The sequence below is a fragment of the Colias eurytheme genome, chromosome 11 (assembly GCF_061535395.1).
Source record: "Colias eurytheme isolate Ceu_HAF_F1 chromosome 11, ilColEury1 Martin Lab GWU primary, whole genome shotgun sequence".
Classification (NCBI taxonomy): Eukaryota; Metazoa; Arthropoda; class Insecta; order Lepidoptera; family Pieridae; genus Colias; species Colias eurytheme.
In genome coordinates this window covers 7,278,844-7,293,728 of record NC_142990.1, presented here as the reverse complement: position 1 = coordinate 7,293,728, position 14,885 = coordinate 7,278,844, and the positions used below count along the sequence as shown (strand labels likewise).

The following is a 14,885-nucleotide window of genomic DNA, read 5'->3' as shown; positions in this document are numbered from 1 at the left end:
CAAATGAACGAGAATAAATATTTTTGCCATATTATATCAGGCATTCCTATTATTTAATCCAATTCATGGAAGTCTACCTATTCCTTATGTAAAAAAAAAACAACATTGAAATATTTATATTTTTTGGTTTTATGGCATTCAAATGCTTTATAAATATAAATTTATAAAGAATAGAAAAAATTCGATTGCTCTGGCGGGTCACGAGTGGCTGAGTTGGTCAGGCATCCGCCCCGGAATGGCGCGAAGGATGCGGGTTCGAGTCCCGCCTCGTGATCGAATTTTTTCTATTCTTTATAAATTTATATTTATAAAGCATTTGAATGCCATAAAACCAAAAAATATAAATTCAACAAAAAAGGTCGTGTTCCATCGTTACAATATTGTATTCACTGAAAAGTGCTTCATATTGGTTGAAATGGTTGTTAATCATCTCAATAGATGGCGCGCGGTGTGTCCCTTCAGACACATAAAACTGAAAGAATAGAATAAATTCGATTGCTCTGGCGGGTCACGAGTGGCTGAGTTGGTCAGGCATCCGCCCCGGAATGGCGCGAAGGATGCGGGTTCGAGTCCCGCCTCGTGATCGAATTTTTTCTATTCTTTATAAATTTATATTTATAAAGCATTTGAATGCCATAAAACCAAAAAATATAAATTCAACAAAAAAGGTCGTGTTCCATCGTTACAATATTGTATTCACTGAAAAGTGCTTCATATTGGTTGAAATGGTTGTTAATCATCTCAATAGATGGCGCGCGGTGTGTCCCTTCAGACACATAAAACTGAAAGAATAGAATAAATTCGATTGCTCTGGCGGGTCACGAGTGGCTGAGTTGGTCAGGCATCCGCCCCGGAATGGCGCGAAGGATGCGGGTTCGAGTCCCGCCTCGTGATCGAATTTTTTCTATTCTTTATAAATTTATATTTATAAAGCATTTGAATGCCATAAAACCAAAAAATATAAATTCAACAAAAAAGGTCGTGTTCCATCGTTACAATATTGTATTCACTGAAAAGTGCTTCATATTGGTTGAAATGGTTGTTAATCATCTCAATAGATGGCGCGCGGTGTGTCCCTTCAGACACATAAAACTGAAAGAATAGAATAAATTCGATTGCTCTGGCGGGTCACGAGTGGCTGAGTTGGTCAGGCATCCGCCCCGGAATGGCGCGAAGGATGCGGGTTCGAGTCCCGCCTCGTGATCGAATTTTTTCTATTCTTTATAAATTTATATTTATAAAGCATTTGAATGCCATAAAACCAAAAAATATAAATTCAACAAAAAAGGTCGTGTTCCATCGTTACAATATTGTATTCACTGAAAAGTGCTTCATATTGGTTGAAATGGTTGTTAATCATCTCAATAGATGGCGCGCGGTGTGTCCCTTCAGACACATAAAACTGAAAGAATAGAATAAATTCGATTGCTCTGGCGGGTCACGAGTGGCTGAGTTGGTCAGGCATCCGCCCCGGAATGGCGCGAAGGATGCGGGTTCGAGTCCCGCCTCGTGATCGAATTTTTTCTATTCTTTATAAATTTATATAACATTGAAATATGCCAATTCTGGATTATTATTGATATACTGTTACGATTTAAATAACGTTTAGAATAAGCTTATAGCTCAGGGATCACGTACCTACAAATCAAGGTGCAAGAATTTTTGAAAATCTGTCCTGTAGTTCGTGAGTATAGCGCGTTCAAGCAGACAAACTCAGTTCACTCTTCAGTCTTCAGCTTTACAATATAGAGCCATAGAGGTATACATAGTAGAAAATAATAATAATAATAATAATTCAGGCGTAGGGATGTGACGACCCCATCGCCCCCGGTTGGCATATCTACAATAGATATCCCAACCGTGCAGTCAGTCACCCCGCAGGGCACCTTGTGGCGAGGTGTCGGGGAGTAGCGACCCCGCGGGAACCGAGCGCTCCCGGGGGAGGTCCCTGTCCTCACCTCTGGACTGTCCCAGTGGCAGTTCGGAGTGAACAATGACGAGGTTCAGGATCCCCCACCTCTGGCTTGCCTTTGTTGGCCGTCCAGAGTGGAGCCGCCAGAGCTATATGCTCGGGGGTGGAAGTGTCTAATGGCGTAATAGCGGGGAAACCCGCTCCGGGCCTGCGGGCCCGCGATGGTGAAACCGGTGCCGCACCTCTCTACACCCCTAGCCGTTCAGCTGATGTTGCCCCCTTGTTGCCATTCTCGGTAACCTTTTTGGGAGCCCATCGACCGAACTGGCGAGTCACCGTCTGCCATTATTTTCAATTTTTAATATTGAAAAGGCAGACGTCCATAGTCCCCATAGAACCAGTATACCAGTCCATCTAACACCCCCTTCCATAACCCAGTTTTGTTCATTTCCATTTTTCTGCAATAGTCCTACATTGGCCGCGGACTGCCCAGGGCTGTATCTCTATAGTGCAGTCATGGGCAGGCTGCGGCTGGTGTCCCACAACACATTAAATTCTCTAAAGGGCCTCTGCGTGTTGGACCTGTGTCCCCACGTAAGCCTTCCAAAGGACCGGGTATCTTCCTTCTGGTGGTACCCGTGTATTATGGAGAGAGACATAATAATAATTCTACCTATAGGTTGATTTATATTTTACGCAACAACTATACACGGGCTCTCTGAACTGCAGCGAACACAAACATTTATCTTAATAATATTAATCGACATACTCTCAATCAACGCCGTGTTCGCAGTTCTTACTTCTTATATAAACCTGTATGATCAGTCGCTACTCGCTAACTGCGCCAAATAGGCCGTTATTCATGAATTAAGATGGAAGATAAATAATTTATTGCGTGTTATGCAAGGCTGACATGAACGAATTCAATAAGGTTCTCATCTATTTATCACATCGGTTCATAATTAATTTTAGCTGAATCAATGATTTTTATTTTTTAGTATCTGTTGAAAATTGTGACTGAATTTATTAGCATGTGGAAATTTAAAATTTAAACTTTGATTGATGATAATCACCTATAGTTATTACTGTAGTAGTTAAATGCAAAGATTTAAAACAATTAATATTAAAAATTCTAGACATAACAACCTTGCCTTGATTTAGTACAAGTGATGCAACAACATCAACGAGGTCACCTAACAGTTAATGAGTGGTAAAAGCTCCTTTGGATAACTAATCACCCACTTAAATAGTAACTGGAAGTTGATAAAACGTGACAAATGTTTAAACAAAACGGTTTCTATCACATAAAAAACACAATACTCAATAGATAGTGTGCTATCGCTTGTAACGGATTTTAGGCACCCACATAAGTTAAATAAAATAAGTCTCTTTTGGGAAAAATCTAAACCGTGGCTAAGCTATGAATATAAAATTAAAGAACTAAACTTGGAACTTAGTTACGTTAATTTTCCTTCTTTTATCTGTATATAATTGAATTATTTTCAATTATGAGTAATGTGTTTATTGTAAATGCATAACGTTTAGTTCCAAGAATTACTGTGGTGTTTCTTTTGATAATATAACACATTAAACCTAATATGAGGTGTCTGCTTTTATGTCGTCTCGACGCTTCGATCGGTCGATAGCCGCGTGTGGGCGAATGAATATACATTAGCAGAGTTACTTTGGAAATTACTATCACATAATTAAATTATACATTTATAAATTGTGCATAACAACTATTGTAAATGCTAGATATTCTTGTAGTTGCCTCTACATTGAAACTAAGAATAACCTGATTCTCCTTCATCTTTATTCAATTTGCTCTTATCATCTTATGAAAATAATGTGAATTGTTTAGTTTACCTTTTGTACGACGAGAGGCGTTCCGAAGTCCTTGCCGCCTTGCAGCCTGAAGCCAAGTGGCTGCTGATCGGACTTGTTCAAACGCACAGATATTAACTGTGCCATCTGAAAGCATAACATTTCATAAATATTTATGTATGTATTTAAATTTTTAAGTATTTTACCATTTCACCCTTACATCGAATTTAAAAATAAAATCTCTCGGAATCGATGCGAATTTTTAAATGGTTTAATGCTGTAATGTAAGTTAAGACTTAAGACCCATTTAGATGCAAAGAAAATTTACAAAACAATAGAAAACCGTTTTTAAACCGACTTCCAAAAAAACGAGGAGGTTATCAATTCGGCCGGTATAATTTTTTTTTTTTTTTTTTTTGGATGTATGTACACCGATTACTCCTAGGTTTCTTAACCGATTTACGTGATTCTTTTTTTGTTCGATGCGGGATGGTGTCGAATTGGTCCCATAAAAATTTTATTCGGATAAACCCAGTAGTTTTTATTTTATGAGCATTTTTGTCTGTACTCGATGACTTCATTGAAATGTAGCAAGTAACTTTAATTCACTTCCCGGTAACCGATTGAGCTGAAATTTTGTATACTTATGTAAATTGGATAGCGATGAAACATTATCATAGACATAGAGCTGATTTGATGATGGAATCGGAAGGTGGCCTTAGGAACTCAGTAATATATTGACTCAATTATATCGAGATTGGGCTCGTTTGCTTCGTGTTGATAAATACACTAAAAAGTATTAAATAAAAATAACTGCGTTAAAAACAACCGACTTCATAAACAGAAAAGTAAAAAATAAAAAAGATTTAAAATTATTAATTACTACATATTATTTAGATGTGCTATTTATTAAATAGGTTTGAAGTCGGTGCCAAACACTAGTATTAAGCCCGTGCACCGACATCAAACCTTTTTAGTAAATAGCACATCTAAAGAATATGTAGTAATTAATAATATCAAATCTTTTTTATTTTTTACTTTTCTGTTTATGAAGTCGGTTGTTTTTAACGCAGTTATTTTTATTAAATTTCCCCTTCATGATAATGTAATAAACCTTACATTAACGTGTCCGGAGTCCGGACGTTCATGGAGGATGCAGCCTTGTAAAATTCTAATATTGTATACGCAACTACGCCAAGATAAAAAATATATTATAATATTGCTGGCGTGCTTGGCATTTGATTGACCTAATTGAAGATTTATTTTCACTCAGGCATAGCTTCACTGACCGCACTCAGCGTATTCGGACATTGCGGTCTATTTTATCTCGCGGAAGATCTTCTGCGATTCAAAAGACATTAGTGAAAGGCTGAGAGCAAAACTTTCGTTTAGATTTGTTACAAGGAACAAACAATAACCTAATCATTTATCAATTTTTGAACGTTGATTTCTCCTTACGGCACTATTTTTTGATAAAACAAATTTTGATGTAGAGTACCTAATGAGAACAAATGCAAACAGGAGCAGACAACGCAACGGAAAGGAAACTTAGGTTGGTTTGATGCCGGGCTCGGATGGCAAATATTTTACTTCCTATACATCGTTCACCACCAACGACCGTTCTAATTTCAATAACTTACCTACCTGAACAGTGATCACACAATATTACAGGCCTACAAAATCATATTGATTTGTGTAAAATACTTTGGCAGTGAAAAGTCTACCAGATAAGACCAAAAACCGTAAAGCAACCACGTCGCGGATAAAAATGCATAAGTTTATCGAAGTCCCACGAAAAACAAAAACCATACTAGATACAGGTTGCGCGAGCGACGAGCATGAAATGCAAAATACTTTTTATTTCTACCTTGCATTAATGTGTTAAGATTGTACTGTCTGACATGCCTTGGCCATTGCAGCGCCACCAATCAAAAGGTCGTGGCACTCTTCAGTCGACACACGCATCCCATCAATTCAATACACAATAAAAAACGATAAATAGCAAAGGCAAAGTAAGTAGTTTCTTACTACTAATGAGATACTATTCATTTGAATGCTGTATTGGGTACAAAAGGTGTATAAAAAGAGTAGGATGAAAGGGGATAATAACGAATGTTAGCGCTGACTATAGTTACCTACTGAAAATGAAAATAAAATATTGTAATAATACAGGTGTTATATTAAAATATATCATATACAAAACCCATAACAAAACCATTATTACTTTATATAACTACTTCATGTCTATGTTAGGTACAATATGGGTATTGTTTGGTTATTGTTGTCCTTTTCAGCGTACAATGTCGTTTCCCGGCCTTCGCTCGTGATTGACGGTCATGTTCTCGAATGCAATCTATGAAATTATTATTATAGCATAAAACTATGCCATCTTATCTAAATAGGTATATTTGTACACATGTCTTCGGTTTTAGTTCAAAATGAAATACAAATTTCAAATTTTGCAAGCTCTATGCACTATCTATAGTCTACCTACACAATTATTTGGTTCCAATTATTTTTTATATTGGCATGTATGTTTGCTTTTCTTTTAAGAAGGCATGTCTCAGTTCTCACGTTACATATATTTCCCTTAATAGATGCCCATTCAATAATCAAATGTTGTGACCTCATCTCAAAGAGAAACGAAAGTAATGGTAAAGGCCCTAGGGGTCAGAGGAATCAACAAACAAACCAGTGACGAAACAGAATCTTCCAAAACCGATGACTTGTACGATTTCTTCAATAATTCTACGTAACACTTCCGTGAACTATCGATGTCCACATCGGCTGGTGGTATGTGTTTAATTTTACCGGATTGTTAGTCATGCACCATTCAATGACGTCACGCACATGAGTAAGAAGGAAGGTATGACAAAACATCTCAACGGCACAAAAAATGTATATAAATTAGTTCATACTGAGATTTTGATTTTATTTACATAGTATAACGAAGTAACTATTCTCTAATCTGTGGTATAACCGTAAGATTGTTTTGTTACTAATTGATATTAAAAGAATTAAGATGTAAAACTATATGTAGTTTACTAAAATTTTTATTTGAATGGTTGTTCATATAAAAAAAAATGTTGTGTGGTTTTATGAAACCACGGTAAAAGTGAAACTTAGGCACAATTATCGTACGGTTCGACCGTCACGCGACATGCGCTACACAGACCAAAAAGTTTGAGACGATGTAATAAAAGTTTCACTTTTATAAAGAACGAACGAACGAATATGCTAAATTTTTGCAAACAATTTATTACAAAACATAAAATGGGAATAATACTGCCGTCCTCAAAACACAATGCGATTTTAAATATTTTTTTAAATCCTAAAAGCGCGTTTTATCGGTTGTTACTGAAATCGTATATTTTATGAATACATATATGGATGTGACATTGGCAAAACATCTGAAAGTTAATGTCGACTCCGTTTGACTTAAAATAGATTTTTTGGCAAACGTTGACAAAGTAGGCAGTTGCAGATTTAGCAAGCACGAATAATGTTCTACGAGTAGGTGTTAAAATAAATATTTGCACCTGCGCACAGAGCAAAGTTCCGTTGAACGAAGACGTTATGGAAACATAAACCACCAAACAACCCATGGTAGGCGACAGAAATACCAAATACCTACAATATATTGGCGAATGAACTGTGAACAATAAATAAACCCTCTGATATAGAGCTGATGTCATTGTTACTCCTTTGATTGCAACGTATGACGAGCTTATTTGCCCAGCTGTGGCCTTCTGAGGTCGCTCTATTGTTCCCTCGCTGTACGCTCATACAGAGTACAGACTCAAGTCAAGCCAAAGAATAAATGAAATGGAATTGCTTTCACTGTTTCGATGCCGCCCAGCTTGTTACATTGGGTTGCGTATGAGACAAACGCATATTGCATGCCAGAGTCCAGTCGCGGTGTCGCAAGCGTTGGCGTCAGCTGCACTCGAATATTCAAAGGTAACAGCAACATGGCGCCATCCAAATTACACTCTGTTTATCATATCACATAAGGGACGCTAATGCCTAATAGGCAATTCATATAGTTAACTATTGCAATTATAGAAATTCATCTAATTACTAATTATCGTCTTGTTATGAAAAAATAGTTTAAGGCTTATACATGCGCTAATAACCTTGAGTATACTTGACGGATCTCAAACCTCTCCCGCTGCACCTTCTTTTTTCCTCGCATTTTGTATTTAAAAAGATACTAACCAGTGAAACAAAATATCCTCGTCAGGGACTGTTAGGTAACTGATAATTTATTAAACATAAAATTTTCAGAGCTCTAAGTCAGCAGGTTACGAAGTTTATAGAGTATTTGCGGAAAAATCGATGACCACGGCACATTTTTTTTCTAGAAATCTATTAACTTTGGAAAAAAGTCCTCGCGAGCAATTAAAGACCATCCTATTTTATATATTTTTTTCGGTATTGTGCTTTATGTTGTACCAGACTTTATAGAGGTTGAACATAGTCGAAATTGCCGGGTAACGCCTTAAAGATTACTTCCGGCATTTTCACAGGTTTTAATTCCACATCTTCAAACTATACGCTGCAGTAATTAGATACGACCAACTGCCCGTGAATTTGATACGAATGATAAAAACCTATGAACACTACTAAATAAAATTAGGATAATAGGTACTATGATAATATTGACTTATTATGATTCTGTTTATTGAATGTTATAATGTCTAGATGCATTTAATTACAAGTGAAACAATAGGTTAATCACTAACATTGAATTATATAAAAGATATTTTGAATTCAGTTTAAAAATATGCACGAAACTAGTTTCAGATAATTTATATTTTCTCAGTCAGCATTATCACGACCTCGCGGTATTTCTGTATCCGTGGGCGGCGACGTAAACTTGGCACTTCTCGAGCGTCACCGGATCGTCCGCTCAGACTCAAGCTCCCCGTAAAATTCGTTGGGAATTTTATATTATCGTTGGATAACTAATTGTGTAACGCTATGTTAATGTCAATAACCCTCAAAAAGCAATGAAAGGACCTTGGTGACTGGGTATATAAAGAACAGTTGCGAAACTATTGGCCGACATCCATTTTACGACGGACGTTGCTCGGACGCATCACTGATAACACTATACCTACTGAAATGATTAACCCTGTTTATAGTATATCTCATATCTCAATGTTAGTTCCTATTGATAAATTCCACTGGAATTTATCGATCGGGTAAAGTAAATAGTAAATACTAAGTGTTATAGCTACGCAATATTATAAAAAAAATGTATGCGTGTACTAGAGTACACACGTAAGAAGTGAAACTTCTTTATGACCTTAAAAATGTCACGAGTATGGCGTAACGCAAAAATGTCACGCGTACGGCGTAACGCAAAAATGTCACGCGTACGGCGTAACGCAAAAATGTTACACTAAATTTTTGTCCAAACGCGATAAAGAAGTTTCACTTCAAAAAAAATGTGTGCGTGTACTAGTGTACACACGTAAGAAGTGAAACTTCCTTATGACCTTATTTTTCAAAAAATAGTTTACTATAATATGCAACTTTACAGAAATACGTCAATCACGCGTGGTAGGGATAAGAAAAAGATGGCGCGTAACGGAAAAATGTCACGCGTAACGAAAAAATGTTACACAAATTTTTTTTCCAACCCCGATAAAGAAGTTTCACTTCAAAAATCGTGTACCTAACCTTGAACGATTATAAACAAAATATTTCTTAAATATATTGCGGGTATATTGTTGGTATTCTAATAAAAACTAAAATAATAAAATGTAAAGTAAACGAATAAACGATCGCTATTAAAAACTATTAACATACCATACAATACATTATTTGAATAAATGGAACGTAACATTGAATGGATCACAAAACACAGCAATGACGTGAACGAAGTCGCAAGCAAAAGCTAGTGAATGAATTTAATTATAGATACCGTGCGTCAAAGAATTTACAACTAGTGAATGAACACGGTTTCGCTCGTGTAGCGTAAACGTAATACACGTAACGCCGACGATCAAAACAATGCGGAATCTGAATGGAATAAAGTATATATAAACACTTGTAATAATCGTAGTAACTATGTTGTACTTACTACTTAAATATTCTCTATGTGGCGTCGTATTTAGTGCCGTAGCCATTCTTTAATTTGTTTTACACTAGTAATTACACATTCTGAATCCTTAAGTTTTTGTTTAAAATGATGCTTCCTTTTGAAAATCTGACACGTTCTCTTCTTTCGCCTAGAAATGAATTTGAACTTAATGATGATTTTCACCTCCGGTTAAAATGCTTTTACAGATATAATTAATTAACTATGGGCAGTTAGCTAGGCAATTTTTTCTGAGTAGGTATAATTAGATAAACGAATATAGGTTAAACTTGTCCTTTTGAAGAAAAAGTAGATATTATTATCCCCAATAATATCTTGATAACTAATTTGCCTCGCAACCAAAACCTAGTTTTTTAATTTCACCAAAATTTATTCCAGTTTTAACTTAATCTAACAACTATGTACTAGTTATTAAAAATCATATAAAAATCTTCTTGATATGTAATTATGTAGGGCTAGCACGCATGTAAATTTGATTAAACCCTTTTCTCATATTTTCCAGTTTTTACTTTTTACCTACCTACATAATGATTTCATTTAAAACTATTTGAGATTTGAATATGAGATAAGGTATACTTAATCACAAAACAATAACTAACAAAGTTCAATTTAATTTGATTAAAAAAATATCCTAATTTTCCATAGAAAAAAATCTGTAGGTAATTAATTAATTGATAATCTTAGAATAATTATTCTAAGTTGATAATGTTACCTTCTGGCGAATTCACTATTGTTATGGTTCTTATTGACTTTACGACTTTTCTTTGATAGGAACCGGTTAAACAGGCCTTTATGAAGCCTAAAAACTATATTGTTTTGTTTTATAACATTATAATAATAATAACTGTGAACAAATTATCCAAAGTTGCGTATCCAAGTGATGGGTCACTGATGATGTCATTGTTAATGCCGCATGCGGGTAGTGATGCATGTAATATTTTACATACATATTATTGTTCCAGGCGGAGAGTTGGCTTGCGACCTAAGAATGAGCAAAACGGATGTGCACGATTGATCCCGGTGCCATATTGGCATGTTTATGAATGGCACGCTCAACTAAGCTCTCCTTATTCACCCACTGACTTCGTCTGCTACGTGTAAACGACGACAATTATTTAACAATACTTCTAGACATGCTTTTTTAACAATTGAAAGGTTCAAAAGCTGATGTCAGAAAAAATATTTGCGTGTTAAAAATAACATCAAATACGTTTAAATATCATAATAACAAAGCAACAGTGGGTTAGAGGGCTATGTTAAAGTTAAAGTGTAAACCCTGACCAACCGACCTCTGAGTCATCAACAGATTCATATGGTAACGAAAAAAATAAATAAAAGTGATCCCTTTGTGTTCGACTAGCGAGCTGGAAGTTATCGTCTCAAAGGTATAAAAGTCATTCGGAGTCATTGTTACCTAAATATCGGGTGGGTTTACTGGAATGGTCTGAAATGAAACCTTTCAAAGGTTGCAAGAAAAAACGTGTACGTTAATACTGTGTACAGGTGATGTTAATTACAGCGACTTAAATGGGGTGAATTAACAGGGTTAAATATAAACTCTATTGAGAAATGATATATAAATTTAAAGTGAATAGCTAGCTAGGTACCTTTTTAGCCTGAAAATTAGAATGACCATAATAAATTAATATTAAAAAATACCTTGTTTAATTTATAAAATATGTATAAAATAGTCTTGACAATAACTAATATATGTATTTTAGATGAAGTAAAGGAATGCATTTGCGTCTTTTCCTCAGAAATCAAGTTAACATATCCGATAAGGGATCTTGACTATTTAATGTAAATAAAACATCTAGCTAATCAATTAGTCATTGCAGTGTGATATCTTATGAAGATTCTTACAATACGTGGAAAGTTAAATATATGGTAATAAGAATAATTTCAATCAATTGTTTTATCAATATTTATTTGACGCAATGAGTAACATAATGAAGACGAATCGTCTCAAACTTTTTGGTCTGTGTAGCGCATGTCGCGTGTATCGCGGCTGCCGAGTAGGTATACCTAGTCGGCAGCCGCCGACCGTCACGCGACATGCGCTACACAAAGCAGTGTTCGGAACCGTTCGAACAGTTTCACTTTTACCGTGGTTTCATAAAACCACACAACATTTTTTTGTTTTTATTTATTATAGGAAGGACTATTTATTATAGGAAGATTAAAATTAGTAGATCATATTCGTAGATATAAAAATAATAGGTAATAGATGTATGAAGTACTTTCCTAGACATGTATTATAATACTTACATATCAGAATTATCTAGCAGTAAATATCAGCAGGCGAAGAAAATTGAAAATAACAAAAAAAATAAGTTTGTCGCCATCCCTGTAGGAAAATTCATCAATACAGGACTGAAGTAATATCCTACTATAAATTCCAATGTAAATCAATCTTTACAATTTTCTATGGATACTTGTTATCATGTTTCTATTGTAGTCTCACGTGTCTTTGTTTTTCACTAAACAATCATTGTCACGGTCTGACTTTAAGTTCTCACTCCCCACTTATCATCTTGGGTAGCATCCAAAATTAATAAAACTAATGTATTTTTTTAAAATTCATGTTTACAGTAATAAGTTAATATTTTCACATCTTATTTTACTATGACAATAACCAATGTTAGTGTCGAAGTATCATTATTAGGTTTGATATTAATTCATGAATGAGCCTTTTTAATGTTAAGTATACCTACCTTCCTATCATATCATAATATTGTGTAGAAGGAAAAATAATAAGACCAAAAATTAAATTAGACCAGAAAATTAGGCATTCCGTATTGGCTTAAATTTTGTTAATTTCACAACGTGAAATTATTGACTTTTAAAACCGGGTTAATCCTTAATGGTTTTATAATGTCTTACAATAATTGAGATAGGTACCTACATCAAAGGCGACATCGTTGAATATTCGTAATAATACGAGATCAGAAATATGTTTTGCATATAGGTAAGGCAAATCCAGCATAAACCTACATAACAATACAGACTTATACTAGGTATAATTTTATTCGTTTGCCAAGAGAGTTTATTACCATACCTATTCCAAAGTTTCCATGAAGATAAGAAGGTTCTACACAAAATGCATAATGCGATACCACATTAAAATAACTACGCAGTAACGATTCTGTGAGGTAATTACCATATTAAAGATATGAAGCGTATTTTCTAAAGGAACTATCAACGAGTATGTATACGGCTTCTACAGTACTATAATATTTATAAACTTATAGCATCATTAATTTGCATTTCCCATTTCCTTATAGGTAAATTCCTTTGTTTAAGCAGGCAATAACAAAGGACGAAATATTATCATTCTCCCATTACTATCCATGGTTTACCGTTTACGTAAATGTAAGGTGCTGGTCGTATGGATTGGCATATGTTATGGTATAAAACTAAATTTAGCCGAAGAAAAAAATGGTTTTGAATGTTCTTTGAAGATCAAAGGGCTTGCAAGATTCAACGTTTTAAAATTCCCTTTAGTTTGGGCCGTTGCACTCTGGCTTGGGACTCGTCTAACCGGCCCGCTATCAGTCCGTGGTTCGATTCATCGCGCAGCAACCCATAGTCAACGTTGGGATATCACCAATCGTAACTACAGGCTATATTCGAACCGTGAAAACCACCAACTTTACATAGACTATAAAAGATAAGATGTAGTATAAGCATTATATAGACACTGCGAATCCAATTCCATAATATTTTCGTGAACAGAATAATCCATAACTTGCATCATTTAATTACCCATCAATTATCATAATCTGAACGTATCGATTTCGTAACAAATTGTAAAATTTTAAATTAATTACCTATAAAATGAATAAAATACTTATATATTGTCACGTCCTAATAGAAAAGGTTTGTACAATAATGTAGCAACTAAATAGGTACCTACATGATTATGTCTATCAAAGATATGTATTTGTAAATAAGTATGCATTACCTATTTGATAGGATGACCTTTTGCACCTTAATAATTATCTGCGTAATAAAAACTATTATTTATTAATGCCTATTTAATATAATCTGTGAATAGGTCAGTTTGAGATTTGTAATTTAATAAGTCTTGTCTGCTCCTGTTTCATAATTGCCAATTAGATTCACATTGTAGGTGCCAACACAAATTTTATCGTAAATCAGTAAACCACACAATTGACTCACTGCCCACGACTTTCGGACCAATAAGCGCTTATGCAATATTCCTGGTTTAGGGACCAGTTCTAGTTTGTCAGAATCCTTAATCACATTTGCCCTACTGTACAATGTACATTGTACATATTTCCGTTGTGCTAATTATTATGTTGCTAAATTATTGTTTTGTTAGCTGTAATTTTAATGAGATTTAATATTTTATTCATTATGTTTGTAAACGTTAGTCACTGGTTTTGTGTACGTATATAAAGAGGAAAACCCATAACTCTGAATGTTTAAGTTATTTTTTTATAAAAAATTTGCGAGCCCTGAAAAAAAATTGAACCAAACATGATCTCATATTTCTCATTTTTTCCGCAACGGGGTCCCAATTTAGCACGTTACCAACGCTATCGATTCCGAGAAACAGCTGTTTATTTTAAAACCGCGATGCGGTAATACAATATTCGCGGGCATCTTCATCGCAAGGTACATCTCGAGGATACTCACGTCGGCGGCGAATGCTACGTCGATCAGAAAATTCTTCACTCGGCACTGTCAATCACTGGTTCAAAACACGGCGCGCGACGGTTTCCAAATAGGCGATCGCGCTCGCGAGATATATTTAGAGCGTAATACGACACCGGGCGTGAGTGTCGGTCGTTCGGTCGTGGGTCTGTTGTGAGATTCGGCGCGCGAGTGCGAGGCGGCGCTGGCCGGCGATATAGCGCCCCGCGCCCTCCGCCGCGCCGCCACACCGCCGCGCCACCGCGCGCCGCCAGCGAGGACGATACCCTCGCTGCGGCCCTCCAGCACACAGTACACCCCAACCCGATACCCTTTGTTGTTCTTCAGTAGAACAACACATTCGATACTACCTATACTTGA

General features: G+C 35.6%; 1 protein-coding gene across 1 annotated transcript in view; it reads right to left on the bottom strand.

The window, feature by feature from the left end:
- Positions 1 to 14,723, bottom strand: part of Zasp52 (Z band alternatively spliced PDZ-motif protein 52) — a 37,026-nt gene extending 22,303 nt beyond the window's left edge. Inside the window, exons 1-2 of the mRNA XM_090107046.1 lie at positions 14,508 to 14,723; positions 3,779 to 3,883 (exon numbers count right to left, since the gene is read on the bottom strand). Coding sequence (XP_089963172.1) covers positions 3,779 to 3,883 — 105 coding nt within the window. The 5' untranslated portion in view covers positions 14,508 to 14,723. The remainder of the gene's footprint in view (positions 1 to 3,778; positions 3,884 to 14,507) is intronic.
- Positions 14,724 to 14,885: the final 162 nt, after the last annotated feature.